Source organism: Astatotilapia calliptera, chromosome 6, assembly GCF_964374335.1.
Source record: "Astatotilapia calliptera chromosome 6, fAstCal68.1, whole genome shotgun sequence".
NCBI classification, from domain to species: domain Eukaryota; kingdom Metazoa; phylum Chordata; class Actinopteri; order Cichliformes; family Cichlidae; genus Astatotilapia; species Astatotilapia calliptera.
In genome coordinates, this window is record NC_137427.1 from 35807918 (window position 1) to 35832001 (window position 24084).

Genomic DNA, 24084 nt, shown 5'->3' on the forward strand with positions numbered 1-24084 from the left:
AACAACCACCCAATTTACTTTTTTCTGTATACCAAACAAAGTAGAGGCGGCTGCTCGACTTGACTGAGATGGATGCCTTCCTGAAACCACGATCCAAAGCACGTGAGACTGAAATCCCGTGCAGTGTCGCAGAAAGTTATTGACTTACTTCACTCGAACATGATATGAACAATTTAATCTAGCCTCTCTGCATATCATGTAGTTTCTACATTATATAGTTACACTTAACTTTAAAGCATGGGGCACTTGTGTTAAATACACGCAAGATTCTTACGTAAATCCAAGAGTTGACCAATCCCTTTTTGTCAGTGTACATGACCATGCCATATCATTGCCTTCACCCTGCTGTCTTTTATGCTTCAGATCATGATCCATTCCTTTTAAAGACTCTTTTTGAAAGTCTTTGGACAGTTTTTGGCTCTAGGTGTTTTCTGACAAACTCTAATATGAACCTCCTGCCTACCTGCCTAAACCCTCTATATTTAAATTCTTGATGGTGCTTATTAATTGAAGGACTTGACAGTGATACATCACCTACTCAGGACTTTTCTTGACTTGACTACATGTTGTGAAGTTGTTGTTTTGTTTTGTTTTTTGCACAAATCCATTTTATGCATTTGTTATGGTTTCATTTGCTTTGCAAAAGTAATATAAAATGCAAGTCCACCACTTAATGCCAGATTTAGTGAGTGAACAGGCCTCACTAAATGCAACACTTTTGTTGAACTAAAGCTGACGGTTGACACTTTAGTCGCACCTTGTTTGCCCAATTTAACATCTACCGATTTAACAGGCAACTCTACAAAAGAAGTACAAATGGTCCAAAAACATATGTAAAGCTAACTGTATCCTGAAGTGTATGAGGGTGTTAAACTTGGTTGAGTCAACACATGCTAACTTGTGCTAAACGAAGACATTAGCTTCTAATTTTAGATTTGCCAACTAAGTGTTTTTGCCCGAAACGTGTGAGACGTCTAACTGGAAGAAACAAGGAAAAACCAGTGAGAAATGGGTAATGTGTCCGCAAACAGCTTCAGCAGACAGCTGGCTTTTATCTTTGACAAGATATTCACATGTCTGAGCATATAACACACACATACGGACATGTGCGTGAGCATCTGTACTCTGCTTGAGATGTAACAGTAGCTTATTAGAGCTCTGACGCCACATGGCACACTGTGGGAATGTGAGAAAGGAAAATAACGTGCGCACCGAGAAAGTGCACATACACACACACTGACGATGGAACAAAACTGATGAAGAGCAAACAAAGAGGAGTGGAGAGACAAACTAAGTGACACAAGAGGAAGAGACTGAGGAGAGACTTCACAAGGTGGATTGTTAGCAGAAAGGATCAAAGTAAAGGGCAGGAGGGAAAAGGTAAAGAGAGTGGAGTAAATTACAGCATTTGTAAATGGCCGTGTCTGTTTTGTGCTCACGTCTGTGCGCTCCTCTATCTTTTTTGACTTGCAAACCACTTCTGGGACTGAAAATCTACTGCATCCATTAATCTCATTTTAATAATTGATGCCATCTTACCCAGAAGGAGTTTGGCCTGGACTGTTGGCATAAAATGAGACATTTAGCATGTTCCGGTAATTGCCATATTAGTTTATCCTTGCCTATTAGACCATTGTACATTCAGTGAAATGGCTTAAAATGTACAATTTCTGTTGAGCTGCGTTGTTGCTGTCCAAGGCTATCTACTGCCTGAATCACCAATTATAGTTAATTACAGAGTTCTGCTTATACATGTTTCTTATGAGTGTAACGCGGGGAAAAAGAACTGTTGCTGAACAGCTGTTGATGCTGGTGTGCTGTAATATATGTCCATGAAGGAAACAGCTCTGAAACATAGTTGCTATACTACATGTGACTCGTGCAGGGTTACCTGCATGTACACGATATATTGCAGACTTTGACAAAATGCAGCAACTCATACAGAATTCAGTCAGTCTTAAGAGCTTTTTTCACACCTTGGCTCATCGGATTCAATTCATGTGAGTTAGCTTTGAGACACAATAACTAACCCAAAAGATTGGCACTTACAAGATGCATACAGACAAGCAATGCTTGACAAAATGCTCTCAAAGAACAGAATGCTTAAATTTCACTTAGCAAGCATGTGTTGGCTTACTTGTCCTGTCAGAACACCCAAGTGTACAACTTGTCTTATTTGACGTGAAACACAAAACTAAGCTGTTAAAATCCAAATACTATGCAATTAAATATAGTAGATAACAATATACAGAAGTATTGAGTGGAGAAACCCTGACCCTTTTAGGTTTCATATCTTGGGACTCTGTAACATGATGAATGAACTCTGTACTGTTGTTACGGTCAGTCCTGTTTTTAAAGACTTGTTACTTAACACCACAAAATTACCCTAAAATCATCCTTGATTGCTGTGTAGCGTTCTAACGTGTGCTTCTTAAATTATCTCCAATATTCACACTTCCCCTCCAACCGAGAGGGAAAGCCTGAAGAAAATCACTCCCACTGTTCCACTCTGATGCCTCCTGAGAGAGTATTCCCCAATGCTAACTTAAACAGCAGAGACAGAGCAAGTTTCTGAAGAGAAGAGAGACACCAAAAAAACACAGAAAAATGGAATAAGAAATATGTTTAAGATTCAGTTAAAAAAAATCCACATTCCCCCATCCAAGGCCACTTTGGAACAAAAGTAATCTAGTTACTCCACTGAAATATTCATGAAGCTATTTGGTTGGCGAGCGGTCCTAACTCAAACACAGACAGACACTAAATTTAGTTTGACTTGTGTGAGTGTATGCAAAGGTTTTGTGTGTCAGAGAGTGACGGCCAGTGTGTGCCTGTGTGTGCTACGAGTAAGAGTGCATGTGGATTCACAGCTTATGTAACTACATACTTCAGGAGTGTGCATGCGTGAGTGTGTTTCATTGTGCAAATGAAGTGTGTGGCCCAGTCTGATGACTTAACACAGCTTTACGAGAGCCAAGAGTCTGCCCCGGGCATTTTCTCTACTTAGTGTGTGACTGTGTGTGTGTGTGATTTTATTTGGGTGTCAGACTGACTATACAAATGCTCAGTGTTGAAAAACTTAGGGTATACAGGCATAATGTTTACGTGTGTGTCTGTGTGTGAATTTCTATTGTCTGTTGTCTCTGGGTATCATTCGTTGCACACGTACGATTGTTTGCCTGTATCTCTCTCTCTTGTGTAACCACATGTGTGTGCCTTATCAGAAATTGCTGCAAAAAATTGCTGGAAAATGACAGATCACTATTATGTCCCCCACACCCCACTAGGGTTGGGTATCGTTTAGGTTTTATCTGATATCAGCTTATCAACCTTAGCTGTTTTCCACTTTTTCTTTGGCCATTTTAGCCTTTTTGGCCAGGGTGAAGGGAGTATCTGCCATCAAACAAGAAGACAGCCGCATGTAACTACGACGTGTTTGCTAGTTCACCTTACATACATTAATGTAATAACGTGGTTAGCCTACTCAACGTAAATTACACACGAACAACATTAAGCTACTCACGCAGAAAAGAACGGCTGCTGCTGCCATCATCGTCCGTCATCATTTCTGCTACACTGGCGGGGCTAGGGGCCAGGACTCTCCTCTTCGGGTTTTTGGGGGATGTTGCTAACTGATAACCGGCAACCCACCCGCAGTAGATGTGCTTGGTGTGAGGTCTCGCAGCAAGCTATCAAATACGATGCATTTCTCGGCTTTTAAAAAAACGCTATGTTGCCAGGTGTTTCATCAGATTCGAGGAATTACCTCCTTTGCACAGTATCAGCTTAAAGCACTTGTTGCAGGCTGCTGAGTTTGCATCTTTTGCTGTGAAGTACAGAGTTTGACCGCTTCACCTTGGGCATTTTTAATCTGTAGCTCTGCTCTAAAAGAACGTACGTACCTGGACCCGCCTACTATCCTCGGAAAGGTAAAATGATTGGCTAGAATCCAAAGTGTACGACATCTCAGGAAAAAACAGCACTGAAATAAAGCACCGAAATGTGCGCCGCTTTTCGGTCTGGTTACTACCGTTTATGTCAGAACCGGTGCCATGATGGCACCGGATACCGGTACCCATCCCTACACCCCACACAATGTACACACTGAGACTCATGCCTTATCAACACGCTGGAGCACAGTGATTAAAATAGCAACACGAAACACTAAGTCCAGTTCATTTTGTCCCTTCTTTCCCACTCGGTGCTAGCCATACTGTTAGAGTACATCTTACCATACACTCACACAACAACAACAACAGCAGGCTAGGATGTGCCCACAGTGTGCAGACGATTATTTTTGATCATTTTCTTGAAAGAAAACAAAAACCCCCAGTTCAGACCTTATCCCCCCACTGAATGGCTGTTATCAGTCCCATGCAGATCACAGGTAGGTGGCCTCCACCTCCTCCCAGTGGGTAGTTCCTTCGTCCATGCTTACTAGAAGTGAGAGGGTTTTTTGTTTTCTCATAAACAGCAACAGAATATATCCACCAGACTTTTAACGAATGCACATGAGTTTGGCAGTTTTTGTTTGGGTATTTTGTTGAGGAGGAGTAGACTCAGTTTTTGCTTTTCCTTGAAATCTCTGTTAACTTTTGTTTTTCATGTATTTATTTTTTGGAGTAATTGGATGGGGTTAGGAAAAGATTGCGGTTTTGCCATATGGGGCAACACAAAAGCAAACTACAGCCACTATACACATTACAAAAAGATAAGGTAGTTAATAAGGTTGGACATCTGGAGCACATAGACTCTTTATTTCCAAGCTGAAAAACATTGAAATTTATGGATCTGGTAAGATTTAAATGACAACAACAAGGAGTATGTGCTTAGAAATCTGTGGGGTGAGGGTCTGAAAAAATGCACAACATAAATCATTTATAACATGTAAAGCAGGGTGTTAAAAACTGATACTTGTATATAATGACATATTTTAAAAAGCAATACCTCTGAAGAGGTGTAGTTAAATAATTACACCTGTACGTGTATATGAAATGGTCAGCATTTTTTCCCCGTGTGGATATGATGGCTTTCACTGATTTGTTTCTTTTTATGTTTGTTAGCGTTATATTTTGAAATAAAGATTTGATCAAGTGTTTATTCTGCTCCACTCCCCCCACGGAAAAGTCCCCTGACAAATTGGATCACCAGCCTGTGGTCCCACATAGATGCGCTTGTCTCTGAGTAGTTTGTGAACTCTGACCGTTATTTTCATGGTCAGCGTGTTTTACTAGAGTATTTTTGCCTGATTTGTGCAGGGAGCTGAAGCAGTCCTCCGCCGCCACCTGTCACCCGCCAAGGTTATGGTAATATAATAGCAACAAGAGAGATTCATATTTCACGGCTCACCGGGTTAGATTCGTACCTAACGGATGCAATCAAGCGTGGGCAGAGGTTTGGACACCGGAGACAAGTTTTGTCGCTGGACCGCAAAGAATAAAACAAACTGTTTTGCTCACTAGGTTCACCTTTGACCTACTGTGGGCTGAGTTTGTCAATTTGAAAGCTCTGACCTGGTCAAGCGTTCCAGGCTTTATGATGATAATTTTCCCCAGCTCGACATTTGATAGAAGTCAGCAGCGCTTACAGTTCTCTAATCCCGGCAGGACTTTGACATCCAGGTTAGATCATTACAGTTTGAAACTTGTTTGAATTTTCCAACTTTAAGACCTCGCAAACATTTCAAACTGGGACACTCCCTCTGGAGCATCACTACATTCCTGCACTACCGTCAGTTTTCCGGTTATTGCACAGTCGTGCGTTAAAGGCTCTCCTCCAGGTGTGCAGGTCGAGAGGTCGAAAGTGAAAAATGTAATCTGGCTCTTTAATCACTTGAGAAAGCACCTGCTAGGCTCTCTGGCTTATCCTTGAAACGAGCATGTTATCACGGAGCTTGAATATCTTAGCAGGAGCAGAATATTTGTGTCAAATACCTGAAACTTGCCTTAGTTTCTTTTACCACGCTCTCCTGCGTCTTGATAAGAGTCCACCCCCCCACCCCCACCCTTTCTCAGCCAAAGAGCAGCTTCCTTCTGTTCAGTCAGGTGTATGCATATTGCTCTCTTCTCCCTGCCTCTCTGTTCCCAGCGTTGTAATTATCTCAAACACTTGATAAAACCCTCAGGCTCTCTCTTTCTTCCTCTCTCAATCTTGCTTTATTGCCTTCATTATAATGCACTTAATCAACCCTTGGTGCTTTCCTCACATTGGTTTCTGACCTATCCGTCACTTTCTCACGTTTTTTTCACCCCTGCCATCTCTGGCTGTTTCTCTTGCTTTCCGTCCTCTGCCCCCCACCCCCACACACTCCATTCCTCAGGCAAAAATATATTTTCCAAGTGATGAATTTGTTAGGACCAGGTGAAATAGCAAAATTCTCGATCTTTTCTTCACCTTTCTCTGTCTCTTTTATGCCATACCTAGTTTAACTTCAAGCCTGTTTACTCCCTCCACCTCCAGTCTTTGCTCCCTCGCCAGGCTCCGCTTTCATCTCTGGTGGTTGCACGTTTAATCTCGCGCACTTCATGCTTGTGTACACCTGCCAACCAACCGGTATGCACTTTGATGCATTCGCTATGTGTGCTAAAAGGTGTAACCAGTTTCCAGGGATGCTGAAGGTTTTCAGCCGTGGCCTAACATCTTTCTCCATCTCAGTCAAAAAAACACAAAAAAGTCTGTTTTTTACTGCTGGAGCAGGACTCTGCAACCTCTCCATGTTTAAAAAAATGTATAAAGACTCCTACATTCATTATTATTATTAATGTTCGTCTGCAAACTAATGAATGTCTGTTTTGTAATTTCCAACACAGTTAAGATAATGTTACAGTATTCCACTGACCCCGTTCTTTCTTTAAATGTCTTCCATTATTAGATACACATGTTCCAGCTCATTAATTCATATTAGGCTCCGCACAGCAGGTGTCCAGCTGTGCGAGGATGTGAACAATCTTCTGTTTAGGCTTTTTTAATATTAAAAGCCCTGAAAGGAGGAGAACATTAAATCAACTTTAGCTGGAATTTCAGATGAAACTGCTTTTCTGTGAGGATCAGAGACTTTTTGGGTTGTTTTTTTTTTTTCGGTTGGTCTTGCAGCTGTAGAACTGCAGCTGTTTTGGGAATGTTGTAGTGTGGATTTTTAGTGTGTGTTTAATTTGGATGCTTTTTTTCCCCATTTTCCAGGATGGTTGAGTACTCTCTGGACCTGCAGAACGTCAACTTCACGGCCATCAGAACAGTGAGGGTGCTGCGGCCACTCAAAGCAATTAACAGGGTGCCAAGTAAGTCGAGTCCTATAGACTGTGAACACATGATAGGCAGCCATGGCTGCATCTCCATCACTATTTTACACAAAAAGCTCTCACACCTCTTCTCTTCAACTACTCATTTCACTCTTGAAACAAACAAATTGTAGGATGACATCCATTCATGTTTTGCCATCTGTGGCTCTTATTCAGCACCATGGACAGCTGCCTGGTGAAGAAGGCTGCCCAGTAGCTGGAAAGTGTTAAACATGAGTCACTGAGCCAAAAATACCTTAACAAGGAACATGTTTGGGAGAACAAGCTATTTACTATTTATTAGCTACATTGATTAGGGCAACAATTAATTTTTACCAGTCAATAGCTTTCAAAAAAACATGACATGACATGAAAAAGGAGATGTATGGTTGGATCCCACTCCAGCTGGCCATAGTGGTTATATTTAGATTTGAGAGTAAAGTTATCCGCTAAGGTTAGCAGGCATCCATAAACTGTACCCGTGTATATTCAACACATTAAAGCAGGTACCTGTTATTTGGTTGTAAGACTAATAATGATACTAGGATGTGAGTCACCACAACTGGAGCACAGACTTGTTGGATTGGCTGTATTTCACAACAGGTCACGGCATTTGCCACACAAATCAGTTAAATTGCCCTAAAAGGCAACAAGAGCACCAACAAGGTGATGGTAGGGAAAACTCTCTATATAACACTGTCGGTGTACATGGTCCCCAAGGTTTGTGGCACAGATATTTATAAAAGCTTAAGGGAAGCTATCACATACTGTACTTTGATTTGAAACCCACTCTTTCTTCGGTTATCACTCATTAGTTTGTTTTGCCATGCGACCTCCACTTCATTGTTCGTTCATCATTCACTGTAGATTTCCAGCTAAAAAGCTGCCCTGAATGTTTAAATAAAACACAGCTTCTGGGTGGGTGCGTTCGTCGCACACACCAAATCCTGCAGCGCTGAACACGTGCCACACCATTCTTCATTCTGGAGCAAATGAGCTACATGAGAGCAACAAAACTGCAACTGTGGCCCCATATATACAACACAAACCAGCCAAATGCCTCATTGTCTTGGATGTAACTGTGCCATTTGGATCGTTTACCTGTTGTCTACGCAGCCGAGCCTTGATGTACTACCTTTGAGAAGATGCCTCGTGCATTTTGAAACAGATTTGGACAACTGCATAAAGCAACGAAATAGAAGAGACGATTCCAAAAGGAGGTTGGGGTCATGTTTCATCTTTGTTTAGCTATTGGACAGCATAATAATATCTGCCTGTAAGTGCTTTCATCCTGTATGGAATTAGATTCCCGAGGACACCAAGTGTGCATGGCTATTTAAAATCCTAAAAAGTAATTTCATCCACACTCAGCTGTGCTAATCCCCCTCCCAGTCAAAGTCCTCAGCGACCCAACCTGTCAGGAAATCACCAGACATCACTGAAGTATTTTGAGTTACTAACCTTGTCACTTTGACTCCAAAAGTGCTGCTTAGTCCTTCTTGATGAGAGTAATCAGTTTGCTGCCGGTTGCTTCTGTGTCTAAATTGTGCCTAGCAGGCAATCATTTTCAGAAGCTATGAGTACTCTCTAAGTCAGATATGCTGGTGCTTGAAGTTAATGTTGTTCTGCTTCCTTTGTAATTGCTAAACCTCCCACTGCTCATAAATCTGCAACACAAACCATGCAATTTGGGGGTTTTTTCTTTAGTAAAAGCAGGTGTAACCATCTTGGTTTGTTACAGAGAATGTATGTTGATTTCTATATTTGTCACCTAATATACATGAACATGAATAAGTCATTGCCACTCATTTTTAGTTATGACTATAGTTGTTTGATGTCTTTCTCCATCCTTCTCCCTCTCTCTTTGTCCTTTTGTCTGTCTTACTATATCACTTGAGGTAAAAGGAGTTCTTAAATATCCCATTATTTTCTTTTTATCTTCTTTTCTCTGTGATCTCTCTGTCATGTTTCTGCTCTGAGCTCTTCCTTTATCACAATGTTCAGTCAGTTTCCTCCTCCTCAGTCAGTAGAGCGAGATCCCGTCTCAGATCTCAGTCATTCCCCTTCCTCCTGCTCCTTCCGCTCTTCTTGCCTCCTGTCATGTATTGTCTATTCTTTTCCATCATTTATACCTCCCTTTCTCCAAAAGCAGAAGTATATCTTGTCCTTGCATGTCTTTGGAAGCATTGGAAAACCCTGGGATTGCACAATAACCACCTTTGTTAAACTGAAACATGAAATGACAGAAATGTCAGTGAAAAATCTAAGGCTGTCAATGTTAACGCTTTAACGTGGATTAATGCATTGTCACGATTAACGCGATTAAAATTTCCAATGCAATTAACCCATCTGAAGCACAAAATGACTCAAAATCCGTGAAATGTCCCTGTCAATTCATGTCGGGTAGCTTGTTCAAAGTTTGTCCATTCTGCACTCCTGATGTTTTCGCTGCGTTAAAAATTTGAATTGCGTCAATCGTGACGCCGGATTAATCAAAGTTAACGCGTCAACGTTGACAGAAAAAACAGATTCTGTGATCTCTTTTAAAAACGTTTCACAGCAGGAACAACATTATCACAACTACTCTGTTATTTATGTGTGTTACAACTTTCTCTCCATGTTGGAATTAGAAGATGTTTGAGGTCATGGCTTAATTTTAATGACCCTGCTTTGGGGATCTTCCAGATTTTCCAAATTTTATGTTGACTTTAGTCCCGAGACATAGATGGATGGATGGATGGATGTTGACTTTTCTTATAGAATAAGACTGAATAAGGCTATTCCAAATAGAATGAAAAGGAAATGGAAATCAAAAATAAGAAAACAAAACAACCATAAATCTAATATAGAGGTTGCTAAAAAGGGACCAAAGAAAAGTTAGAAAGAAAAATAATTTCAGGATGCGCTCTTAGAGAGTGGGTCTCTAAGGCAAACTACCTCACTTGGTTGGCCTTTGCAAGTAATACTCTCTGTGTTTTCAGAGAAACTGTATTAGTGAGTCCATAACTAGTGTTAGCTCACTAACAACAAAATGAACTATTGTGTAAAATCCATTTGAAGTGTGATGATTTCCTGACTATAATTATATTGTTATTATTGAAGTCCTGAAAATGAAAGTCCCTGACCTTTGCAAAATTGTAAATTATAAACTAAACCATTTTTCCCGACCTACAATCAAGTTGTTCCTGACCTAAACAAACCTTACCCAAAGCACAGTCCCAGCAGGCAATTTTTAAGAGTTTTGGGAGCTGCTGACAACACTGTTGTTCTTCCAACAGAGACGTCAACTCAGAGAACACTGTATTCTACCAGAAATGACTCAGACGTGTGTCAGAACACAATGATTCTTCTTTTTAATCAACGTTGGTGTCTGCGCCGGCTGTGCACAGTCATGCAATGAAGCTTCTTCATACATGTCACTTTTTCTTCCATCCATCAATCCACATTACTTTTTGTTTTCCTTTTAAAATATTAACCACAGCCAAAGTCTTTGTCAGTTCTATCTCAGTTTTTTAGATTTATAGACATGGTGGATGTTATGAGTCACTGACACTAAAAATACAGTTTTTATGTGGAAGAACTTGTTGTTTCAAAAAAGTTGTCAACTTTGCACTTCCGCCCAACAAATTAAATGTCTTAAAATGACACATAAAGTTCCAAGCTTGAAGTTTTGGTTTACCAAAGTTTGTGTTCTGAACTTTCATTGCATCCCTTAATGGCTAGCAGTCTGTTTGTGCAGGGTGGACTTAATTTGCCCGTGAATGCGTTTTTTGCTCTGTTGGCAGGGAACACAAACAATGATGAGTCACTGAAGTCTAAACCATGTTTGCAGCTGTAATCTGACATTTCTGTGAGCAGAGGGGACTTTTCTGTTCACTGAGCTTCTTCCTCTCTGTCACTCCAAAACAAAATCAAAATAAAATAAAAACAAAAAAAAGCAAATTGGTTCTTTCATGGTGAAATGTCTAGTTTGGACACAAAAAGAAAAGAGGCGGTATAGAAAAGTCACCCGACACTTTATACAATGTAGAGGATGTCAGAAAAATAAATCCCCTCACATCGGATTGATGCTCTTCTTGTGGTTTATTCTCCACCGTTTCAATAAGAACACTGCATCTGGGTTAAGCAAGGATAGGAAAGAAAGACAGGCAGGTGAGAGGAGAGGACAAAAAAGGCAGCAAGAGAGATAAATGAAGGAGGGAAGAGGGGATTATCCAGCTCCATAAAGGATAGTCGAAGATGGACGAGAGGAAGAGAGGGATGATGAGAGGAGAGATGTGGGGGGACTCAGATGAGCAGGCTATTATGATGATAGATACAGCTGTGGAAGTGCGAGCGATGGAGGGAGTCGCTGGAAGAATAGAGATAAAAAGGAGGCAAGGGACGTGGAAGACAGGCACCTGGAGAGGGGAAGATAACATGAGAAAAGGGAGGTGATTACATAGAAAAAGAGAAGAAACAACATTACCAACCCACTCATTTTCAAAAATTATAATGTAAAATGTTTTCTACAAAGTCTGCATTTCTTCGGCAGGTAGAATTAAGCAAACAGGGAGGTAAATAATATCCCAATAGCTCAGTCTGAAACCTGCACAATAACATGTCTTATGTCTGCGTTTGGATGGGTCAAAATGTATAATCATTTATAAATTATAATAATTTCATTTTGGGGAAAATATTTGAATGTGATTGCATTTTACTGTTTATAAAGGTGGAAAAAATCTCCATTTTTATTATATGTCTGTGAAGGTTCTCAGTCATCCAGGTCATCGTAGTCAAAGGAGCTTGCAAAGAAAAGCGTCTGGACTTCTTTAAGTTGCTTGAAGATGTTTCACCTCTCATCCGAGAAGCTTCTTCAGTTCTAAGGTCAAAATGGTGACCTTAGAACTAACTAATGTTTAATAATCCACATTTGACTTCAGAGCTCTATTTGTCATTAGATAAGACAAGAAGTGGTCAGTGGACAGCGGGCGACTTTAGGAGTTGGCTGCTATCCAGACTATCCAGCAAATCAGAAGATAGAATATATATTACTAGTTTTTCTGTGGCTAAACATTTTATATTAACTTTTGATTATATGTGCAAGGATAGATCTGTGTCTGTGAAGGTTCTCAGTCACCCGGGTCATTGTAATCCAAGGAGCTGGAAAGAAAAGTGTCTGAATTTCTTTAAGTTTCCTTCTTTCAGACAAAAACTGGTTCATCCCAAAAAAAAACCTCCCAAACACAAACTTAACAACATAGTGTATGCTGTACAGTGTAACAAGGAATGCTCAGACCTCTAAATCACCTCTACACCTCTACCAAACAGCCACTTCATAAACGCATGGCACATAGAAGAGCCACGTCGACCAGGACAAGTCCCGGCTGTCCATCTTCATCTAAAAGACAAAGGTCACTCCTTCGAGGACACCAGTGTTCACATTTTTGTACAGAGAAGACAGATGATTTGAAAGAAGAGTGAAAGAAGCCATCTATGTCCACTGTGAACGACCATCTTTGAACAGACGTGGTGGTTTGCGACACCAACTGTTTGCCATCTATAATCCAGTGTTGAGATCCCTTCCCAGACGCCTTAACGCCCACTCACATCCTGGGCCATCTGACCTCAGTAAATCACATGATAGGGTGGGGCTAGATTTCACAGTGGGTTCTCCCGAAACCTTAGCTGATTGTTACCTACACCAAGTCCAGATGTTTTTCTTTCCCAGCTCCTTATGTTAGATCTACTACTTTTCATAGCTACAACCAATATGGAGGAACTCATATTACTTTCAAAGGGGAATTTCTATCAGCCTCAGGGGAACTTTGCGTTTTCTTCTAATTGGCACAAATGTGCGTGGTCTTTGTACACATAGACTTTAACTAACATCAGCAAGTTAATATTTTTGTTACCACACATAAATGCTTCCAGCATAATTTCAGCCTTTCCCTAACTCTTTATTATGTTTTTCAGTTCCCTTTTTTATAAAAACAACTAGATGTTGAAAGCACAGCATATTTTCAGTAGATTGAATAGATCTATTAATGCTCAAGTATTGGCAACACAATTGTCAACATTAACATTAAAGCACCAAGTTATTTTGTCAAGCACAGCAACACTATCCAACGAGTGAGAAGGCCAGGTTGTAACAGTGCCAGCATCGGCTGCCAAAAGCCAGTTATTTGACTCCTTTTTATTTGTTGGATGATAAAGATGCAGTTCTGTGCTTTGAATAAAGACTATTTACTGGAAAGCTCTTCGCTCCACATTGTTGGCTTTATGAGTGCAGACACACCAGTAAATGCATATGTTGTGCAGGCAGTACATGTCGCAAAAGTGCAACCAACACAAAGCCACTAAGCACTTGTGTACACACACTTTCAGGCACATAGTAACTAAGCGGACACTCTCGGAGGACGATGTGAGAACTGAACAGAGGAGTCACTTAATGGCGCTAATGGAAATTATCCATGTCGGGTTCCCACTGGTCACAGCTTAAAGGACTGGGCCTGTTTACTACATTACCCTCAACACCTCTGGGAGACATCGTATTAGCTGCCAGGGTAACGGCCATCAGGGTATTCTATGTTGTTCCCTTTTCATTTACATTCTATTCGATTCAAATCATTAAAACTATGAAGGAAACACTGGTCCTTCAGTGTAGTCAAAACTTGTGTGACTAGAACAAGTCCACTATTTTAATTTAGAATTGTTGTTATTTTGTATGTCTCGTTGTACATGTGACACATTCTCCTCTTTTCCTTTTAATTAACTGTTTTAAATGTTAATATATTCACATTAGGGTGCCTGATTTGATATTGCAGTGTTTTAAGCTTCTAGCAACTTCAAACAGACTTAATCAATCTGAAATGGGGCGTCTGTTTCAATTTGCTCAAAGAAAATCAGGTTCTCTGATTTTAGTTTGACTGCAGCTAGAATGTACTTATAGTAACTTCATTTAAATAGCATTTTTCAGGGGTAGCTAAAGTCATTAATTACAAAGGCCAAAGTAAACACTTTATTTTAAAAAAAGAAACGTCTTATCAGACACCTTGTTGTCTGGTCGAGAGGAGAATGCTTGAATTTTTGAAGAATTCAGTACCCGCATATCATCAATTATTGACATCAAAAAACCAAACTCAGCCTATATATATATATATATATATATATATATATATATATATATATATATATATATATATATATATATATCTATATATATATATTAGGGGTGCAACGATATTCGTATCGATATTGAACCGTTCGATACAGTGCTTTCGGTTCAGTACGCACATGTATCGAACAATACAACATTTGTAATTTATTTTATCAATTTTCCTTCTGACGATGCTGTCTGTGTGGAGCGCTCAGTGAATCTGTGTTCGACTACTCCGCCTAGGCTGCACTGTCGAGCGCAGATCCACTGAGCGCTCCACACAGACAGCATAGTCAGAAGGAAGAGCGCAGGGCAAGCTAGCAAGACAGAAGTTAAGCTCTCCAGATCTGGCGTTTGGAATTATTTTGGTTTTCACGTGACGTATGACCCTGAAGGTAAGCGAGTCATGGACTAAAGTAAAACAGTATGTTGGATGTGCCACGCAATGCTCAATTACATGGGTGGGAACTAGTGTGTTAGCGCAGTTAGCTCATTAACATGTTGGCCGTCTAGCCCCATGCACGGGGCAATCGGCGGTAGCTCGTTAACGGAGATTTGCCTTGTTGTGGCGTTAAGGTCATTTCAACGAGATTAACCTGAAAGCACTAGTGGGAACACAACGAATATGACTGCACATTTACGCTGACATCATCCTAGTGCAAAGACAAAAACAACAAGCATGCTACTAACTTTAGCTGAGTCATTTAGACAGCTGTTAGCACACGAGTCTCCTTATGCTGCTGAGAATATAGCCCAGAAGAAGCGGATAGTATAGCTTTTATTTTGGAAAGAGACATTTCTCTGTAATAAACTCTCTTTTCCAAAGATGAGTGATTCCTCAATCAGATACAGGGCTTGCAATATCGCTAGCCCGATGTCCCGGAGCTAGCGATTTTTTCAGTCGGGCTACCAAAATCTATCTCTGCCCTGCCCGTCGGGCTATTGTAGGAAAAATATATGTCAATGCTTTTGCATTCTTTCAGAAATGTAGCTGGGTAATTATGTCATTGGCATCGGTGAGCCACTGTCAATATGTGACATATTGAAGTCGCGTTTGAATTTGCGCTTGTTTTTTTGCTTTCACTTTGCAATCGTGCGAACTGTGTATAGAGAGCGACAGCACTGATCTGTGAGTGATGATAATTTGTGCACCAATTCCTCTGACATGGTCTTATTAATCGTTAGCTTACTATGCAAACATGACAAGTGAAATCTCCCGCAGCAAGCTTAAACATGTGAGAGGTTGATCACGCAGAGAATCGCTGAGCTTATGTGAGTGCGCGTGTAAAAGCATTTCAGTTCTGCTGAGCCAAATAAGACAGGTCAGGGTGAAGAAGTGACAGCCAAATAAAAGCTTACCACAAAACGGAGAAGTTATGACAAATCAGACTATAAGGCAAAAAGAAAGTGCAGCTTTAAAATTATAAATATATATTTTAACTCAAAAGTACAGTTTTTAAATTTAACCCTAACCCTTGTGCGCGTTTTTTATTTTGACAGCGAATGCGCACCTGCGGACCACTTATGTGCAGCCCTGGTTATATAGCTCGTCATATTGCAGCCACAGAAATTATTTTGTCCATGAAACCATAAAGCTGCACTTTCTTTTTGCCTCATAGTCTGATTTGTCATAACTTCTCCGTTTTGTGGTAAGCTTTTCTTTGGCTGTCACTTCTTCACCCTGACCTGTCTTATTTGGCTCAGCAGAACTAAAATATATATCGTGCTGCTTTTACACACACACTCACATAAGCTCAGCGATTCTCTGCGCGATCAACCTCTCACATGTTTAAGCTTGCTGCGGGAGATTTCACTTGTCATGTTTGCATAGTAAGCAGGGCTCGCAAAATTTTAAAATCCCTGGTAGCCCTTCGGGCAAACACTCTTTAGTTTTTGGTAGCCCGAAATAAATTTGAGTAGCCCGAATAAAAAAAGATTATTTTTATTGTATAATATTGTAAAGGAAACAAAACATCAATCAAAAAATTGTTAAAACACAAATTACAACAACTGTGTAAACATTACAATCAACTCAAATATCTGGTTCTAATTAAACAGAATTTTCTGTGAACTTGTTAGAACTGTGTAGAACATGAATTAGTCTGTGTCAGATCCTGAATCTGAAATTTCCACTGAAGTCTCGGATGAGAAAATGCCACTCGACGTTGAGGGCATAGCATCTCCTTCATCAGCTTTCTCTTCCTGTGCATTGCCCTCCATTTCACTGCTCTTTGTTCTTGTCGGGGTTTTATGATCCAGGTGTCTTGAACCTTTTCCAGAAAACATCCAGAAACGAATCGACTTGTCAGGGCAAAAAGATTCAACTGTTTCCCCATTAATGGAGAGTTGCATGCAGTCATTCAGTGTTTCAGGGTGTAGAGAGGTACGATGTGTTGTCTTCACTCGGTTCATGCAAGAAAATCCTCTCTCACAGATGGCTGTCGATGGACTAAGTGTCAGCATTAATTTCACCAGCAACAAGATATGAGAGAGATGTTCTGGATTCTCAGAGAGGAGATCTCTGTACAAGCAATCTACTTTGCGACCCCGGCGTTCTGCAAGCCACACTTTTAGATCCATCCATTCTTGTGGAATTTTCTCTTTCTCTTCTGCATCTAGCAAACAGGCAAAATGTGTGACAAGATAATCCACCTCTTCATCCCCATAATTTGCTAGTTCTTCTCTGGGGTAGGGAAGAGTGGAAGGGTCAAAAACCTTGAAACAAGAGAGAGGCTTTTCATGGAGATTTTTAAATCTGTTGTCCATGTACTTGACTGTGTTGTCAATAATCTTCTGGATCTCTGCACCAAAGGTGTCTTTGTCTGTTCCCTCACCTCTTCTAGCAGGTCGCTGACTTTTTGTTAGCTGAGTTCCACAGTAGCAAATGCTACCATCCTGGTTCGCTGTGAACTTTGTGTCCAAGGTTTTCTGATATTCTCCTGGTTTTGTTTTTAGGCTGAGTAAGCGTGATGTTGTGCTCTCAACTAACTGATTTGTTCGTGTGATGTTTAGGTTATCATGCTGAAAATCAGTAGAGCACTTGGATAAGATGGTACTGTAGTCCAACATGAAATGCAGGAAGCGAACAAATTTCTCAGTCTTCATCTCCTGCACCACCCCCTTATCCTTGGCTGCATCCTCGGCTTTGACATCACTTCCTTCTGCCATGTTCTCCATATGAACAACAGTGGGAGTGTAATTTTTTTCCACAGCCTTTAGACATCTCAGCTGGCTTGGAAGCCACCGTGTGCTCTTCAGCCCACTGAAATGTGCCAGCCTCTCATTTAGCAGTTCACTTATTTCTGTCAGCTCTCTTCGCTTCTTTGGGGAATAGTAGTACATCTTAAAGATGGTTTTCAGTGTATCTTCAAATTTCACCAGGTACTCACAGCCTTTCACGCTATCCAGCACGGCTAGCTCTAGTTTGTGTGCCACACAGTGGATTGTTATGATGTGGGGTATCCTCTGTTTCAGTCTCCCAGCTACTCCTATTTTCTCACCCATCATCACTGCAGCACCATCAAAATTTGCACACACTACTTTCTTTTTCCATGTGTCCTCTCTGATACCCATGGTGTTCACTGCTTCATCAATAGCCTCTAAAATACCTGCAGCATTTGCACTCTTGACTGGCTGACATTTGATCATGTATGTGGCTATGTCACCATTATCCCTCACATACCTGACGTGAACCAACTCCTGTTCTATTATACCAGTGTCTGTACTGCCATCTGCAAGAATGGATAAGAACCTGCTTTCTTGAATTTCCTTTTCAATCTGGTCTCTTGAAGTTTGTGCTATTGCTCCAATAAACTCTCTGCAAGCATGGTCATTGAGGTAAGTGGAACCAAGATCTAGGCCATTTGCTTTCTGAAGTTTGCAAAGACTGCTAAATTTTGCCAGTGGTAGTTCACTCTTTGCAACATAGTACGCAGTTCTAAACAGCTTTTTCAGGACTTCTTGTTGTGCTTGGTTTATTTTTAGTATGGTTTTTGCAATTGGTGTTTGTTCTGGGACAGATGCTGCAGACTGAGCACTAATGCATTTCTTGTGATGCAGAGATTTCTCATGAGTTCTGATGGGGTCTTTCCTAAAATTACTGGTCCCAGTAACAAAGGCGCTTGTCGACTCAGCAATAGAGGGAAACTCACGACACACCCGGCAGAACATCATGTTATTTACCTTGTCATATTCCAGCCACAGAAATTCTTTTGTCCATGAATCCAAAAAACTGCGCTTTCTTTTTGCCTCGTAATCTGATTTATCATAACTTTTCCGCTTTGTGGTAGGCCTTTCTTTGCCTGTCCCTTCTTCATCCTGACCTGTCTTTTTTGGCTCAGCAGAACTAAAATACCTGCGTAAATCCATCTGTCTTTACACATGCCAGAGATTTTTTTTTTTTTAATTCTCTGCGCAGTCAACCTCTAGCACGTTTAAGCTTTCTGCGGGAGATTTCACGTGCCACGTTTGAAGAGTAAGCTAGTGAGTGATGTTGTGTCCTGTCTGACTATACCATATTGCACCACTAGAGGGTGGTGTCGTGAAATAATAGGAAAGTGCAGTCGGGAAATTGTAGAGTTAGAATATAGTTAAGACGGCTATCTGATAACTCGATATGTCTCCCTGTTACCTCTACGATGTAAAGTTATGTGCTGCATTCATTAAAGAGCACTGTTCTTTGATGAGGACTCAGCTAATTACTCAGCTACATTTGCGAAAGAAAGCAAAGGCATTGTCATATATTTTTACTTCCTATGATAGCCCGACGGGCAGGGCTGAGATAGATTTTGGTAGCCCGACTGGAAATATCACTAGCCCCGGGACGTCGGGCTAGCGATTTTGCGAGCCCTGGTAAGCTAACGATTAATAAGACGATGTCAGAGGAATTGGTGCACAAATTATCATCACTCACAGATCAGTGCTGTCGCTCTCTATACACAGTTAGCACGATTGCAAAGTGAAAGCAAAAAAACAAGCGCAAATTCAAACGTGATTTCAATATGTCACATATTGACAGTGGCTCACCAATGCCAATGACATAATTACCCAGCTACATTTCTGAAAGAATGCAAAAGCATTGACATATATTTTTTCTCCCTACAATAGCCCGACGGGCAGGGAAGAGATAGATTTTGGTAGCCCGACTGAAAAAATCGCTAGCCCCAGGACGTCGGGCTAGCGATATTACAAGCTATCTGATTGAGGAATCACTCATCTTTGGAAAAGAGAGTTTATTACAGAGAAATGTCTCTTTCCAAAATAAAAGCTATACTATCCGCTTCTTCTGGGCTATATTCTCAGCAGCATAAGGAGAATCATGTGCTAACAGCTGTCTAAATGACTCGGCTAAAGTTAGTAGCATGCTTGTTGTTTTTGTCTTTGCACTAGGATGATGTCGGCGTAAATGTGCAGTCATATTCGTTGTGTTCCCACTAGTGCTTTCAGGTTGATCTCGTTGAAATGACCTTAACGCCACAACATGGCAAATCTCCGTTAACGAGCTACCGCCGATCGCCCCGTGCATGGGGCTAGACGGCCAACACGTTAACGAGCTAACTGCGCTAACACACTAGTTCCCACCCATGTAATTGAGCATTGCATGGCACATCCAACATACTGTTTTACTTTAGTTCATGACTCGCTTACCTTCAGGGTCATACTTCACATGAAAACCAAAATAATTCCAAACGCCAGATCTGAATGTTGTAAGGAGAGCTTAACTTCTGTCTCGCTAGCTTGCCCTGTGCTCTTCCTTCTGACTATGCTGTCTGTGTTGAGCGCTCAGTGGATCTGCGCTCGACAGTGCAGCCTAGGCGGAGTAGTCGAACGCAGATTCACTGAGCGCTCAACACAGACAGCATCGTCAGAAGAAAAGTTGATAAAATAAATTACAAATGTTGTATTGTTCGATACATATGCGTACCGAACCGAAAGCACTGTATCGAACGGTTCAATATCGATACGAATATCGTTGCACCCCTAATATATATATATATTCCCACCAAAACTAAAATCACAGAAGGGGGATTTCAATTCTCATTAGAAATGAATAATATTTTCCATGTGTGACTTACCACTTCCTGCAGCTCTGAAGAAGATTTTATACAAGAAGATAAAAAAAAAATTGAACTTTGTATCCATCACTAATAGGGAAGATTCTTTCATGGTCAGACAGAAAATATACATCAGATTCAAAACACAGCTTTATTTTAAATGGAAATATCACTTTTACTGTAAACACACGGGTCAAGTTTCCAAGTCTTCTGCTTGTGTACAGCTGCACACCTCCAGTGTATGCATTCATCAAGTAAGACATCCTTTTTATTACATTATATAATGAGATCCCTGGAAGAGGATCTATGGATGGCCTTCCCCCTGACTAATCAGTTAAATGTTGTATCAATCTTCAATCCATTTTACAGATAGAATTTAACCCATGGTTTAGTTTCCCCAAGTGTTTAGCCCCAAAGTAATTGGCTGTGGGATTAGAATTAGTGAGGAGATTAGTGATTGATTAGCTAATTATGATAATACGACGAGTTATATAGAAATGGTTGTGTAAATTTCTGCACCAACTAAAGAGTGGGAGGGATGGCAGAGAATGTTTTAAGACAGGGAAAGCGATAGGTGAGACGAGGATTTGGAGTCTGTGTGCACTAATTATACAGATCCAAAGATTTTTGTGTGTTTGTGCACGTCTTCCATTTTCCAGTGGAGCATAAGGGTATGTTGCTCATCCAATTTTAAAGCAGAACACAGAATTATCACAGTCAGCAGTGCTGCCTCTTATAAAGAGCTTAGTTTTCAAAATATAACAAAGTTAACAAGGTTTTGGTAACTGAATGACACTTTAAGCTGGCATCATTAGATCTTTTTCTAGAAAGTTGGAGATTGCTTAACCTCTGTTAGAAGGAAACATTATAGTGAAATACAAAAACTGTTTGATTAGTTCTTACCAACCTTTTCTTTCCCACACTGTTGCTGTGCTTCCTAAAATGCTTCAGTCATACAGTACGGTGCAAACGCCTTGATTTTGTGATCAGTAATTTAGTGAAATTTGGGTTAAAGTAAGGGTGTGTGTAATTCTAACGAGCATGAATATCAATATTAGGTATGATCGCATGAACTCTCTTATGCAAGATATCTTATAATTTCCCTAAGTCACATACCTGTGGAGGCATGGAGATATCCAGGAGAGAGGGGAGTCGACTTATTGACAAGAGTGTTTAACACAAGCTGGGAGAGTGAGAGGATGCCTGAGGAACGGAGAAGAGGTATACTGATACCAGAGGGATAAAGCTGATGAGCCATACACCGAAGCTGAGAGGGAAAGAGTTGTTGAAGTTTGTTGACACCAGGTGAAGAAGACAGATGATGATCAGTGAGCAGCAGTATGGCTTCGTAGCACTACAGATGTTTACTTTGAGAGTGTTAATAGAGAACTATAGAGACCATCAGAAGGAGCTGCACTGTGTTTTTGGAGCTGTGGTACTGCACGAGGAAGACATGAGTGGCAGAGAAGTATGTGAGGCTGGTGGGACATTTACAAGAACAACAAGACAGAGCTGAGGTATGAGGTGACAGATGAGGTCACGGTAGGGGTGGGATTACATCAGGGATCGGCTCTGAGCCCCTTTTTGTTTGCATTGGTGATGGACCGGTTGGCATATCAAGTCAGGCAGGAGTCTGCGTGGGTATGATGTTTGCAGATGACATTTTGTTGTGGGAGTAGGGGGCAGGTGGAAGAGAGCCTGGAGAGGTGGAGGTATGCTCTGGAGAGAAGATGAATGAAAGTCAGTAGAAACAAGACAGAATAAATGAGTGTGAATGAGAGGGAGACAGGTGTAACAATAAAGCTGCAAGGAGCAGAGGTGGTGAAGGTGTGCATGAGTTTAAATACCTGGGATCAGCCAAGCAATAAACAGAGTGTGCAAGAGAGGTGAAGGAGGGAGTGCAGGCAGGTTGGACTGAATGGAAAAGAGGTTAATTGTAACAGAAAGATAACAGTACTTGTCCAGTGTCCTTAATTTTTTAAAGACACAGTACAATGCTCACATGTGGCAAGTTTGCAGCTTACTTTGTTTGTAAATCACCTTGTTGGTTACTTGGTTGATAGTACAAAATACTATTTTATGCCAACGTGTGTTATCTTTGGCATTTTTTTACAGGTCAGCTGAAAAGAAACAAATAATGTGGTTTTACAACAAGCTGCCAAAAACAAAGGTGGTTAAGGATACAATTTGTATATACTTTTTTGCTAAGTTTTCTATCCTGAACAGAAACAACCTGGGTTCATGCCCTGAGCTGCACTAAAAGTGCTCAGACACAAGGGCTGGACTAAAAATGAGCAGCCAATGTCCAAAGAAATCCTTTGAAAGACTCTTACAAGGTTTGAGAAGACAAATAATCTCTTGACTGTGAACAAAAAGGTTGTTTTGTGTTTTTTGTGTTTTTTTACTGTTTTATTTAAGTCAAATAGGGATTTGGGGCAAGAGTAAAGTCATTACTAGTAAATCAATAACAGAACTGCATCGATGCTTTCCAAGCTCGTAATGCTTTGTAGTGCTAATATTACTGCTGTTCAGCTCACAACAGTTCACTAATTAAGGTCGGTTTATTACTGTATATGCATAAGTCAGCTGTGATTCGGTGCTCTCCTGCTGGTGTGTAATTACTTATAGGTATTTTTTCTCCTCATGCTGCAAATAAAATGAGTAAATGATTCCTCCTCTTTCCTCTTGTGTGCTGTTCTTTACCTGTACACAATCTTCCTATAAAGCTTCGTAGCAAGTGGATGGGAACGCCATTGCTCCGTTTAGATCATAAAGTAAAGTCAGCCATAGAGCTGTGCGGGATGTGTCATCACATAAGTATTTGTCTGTCTCTCTCCAGGCATGCGTATCCTGGTGAACCTGCTGCTCGACACACTGCCCATGCTGGGTAACGTCCTTCTCCTCTGCTTTTTCGTCTTCTTCATCTTCGGCATCATAGGAGTGCAGCTGTGGGCAGGGCTGCTGAGAAACCGCTGCTACCCCGAGGAGAACTTCACACTGTGAGTCACCGCCTACTCCGTCTGAGTGTGGAAAAGAGTGTGAGACCATGTGATGCACATTCTGTCTTCTTGAACATTAATCCCTCTGACAGGGCGTGTGTGAGTCTGACGACTACACACTGTCACCTCTGTGTGTGTTTCTTTATTACGGTAATTGTGTCAATGATGTAACTTCTTGAATAGCACATGAATCAAAATACACACTGTACCCGCAATTTATACGTGTGTCAGTTTCTGTATGTGTAAATAGGTCTGTCACCTCTCCTCTCATTACCTGCCCTCCCTCTGCGTGACTCTAGAAGATTAATTACATCATCTATTCAATTCACTCATATTTCCATAGTGTGAGATTAAGCCTCCCTCTGGCCCCGTCTCTCAAGTGCTAATATAATGAGGCTGATGGCAAACTAAAATTTGCACAAAGCAAATATCATTACCTCATAATCAAATCTGCCACTTAATTAAAAGGCTGACACTCTTCTTCACTGCTTCTCTCTCACCCATTTTCTGCCAAGTCATCAAGATTGTATCAGCGTTTCTGCAATAAACTGCAGAGACGTAGGATCGAGAAATTCCAGGTACTGTAGCTTAAACATGTTTGGCAAAATGAAATAGAT

General features: G+C 40.8%; 1 protein-coding gene across 2 annotated transcripts in view; it reads left to right on the top strand.

Moving 5' to 3' along the window:
• LOC113024643 (voltage-dependent T-type calcium channel subunit alpha-1I-like) overlaps nt 1-24084 on the top strand; it is a 159396-nt gene that overhangs the window by 18986 nt on the left and 116326 nt on the right. Inside the window, exons 3-4 of one of the 2 annotated variants that reach the window (XM_026171859.2) lie at nt 7180-7277; nt 23308-23467. In XM_026171859.2, the coding sequence (XP_026027644.2) occupies nt 7180-7277; nt 23308-23467 (258 nt within the window). Of the gene's footprint in view, nt 1-6779; nt 7278-23307; nt 23468-24084 lie in introns of those variants that run through there. The other variant, XM_026171860.2, reaches the window with a different exon arrangement.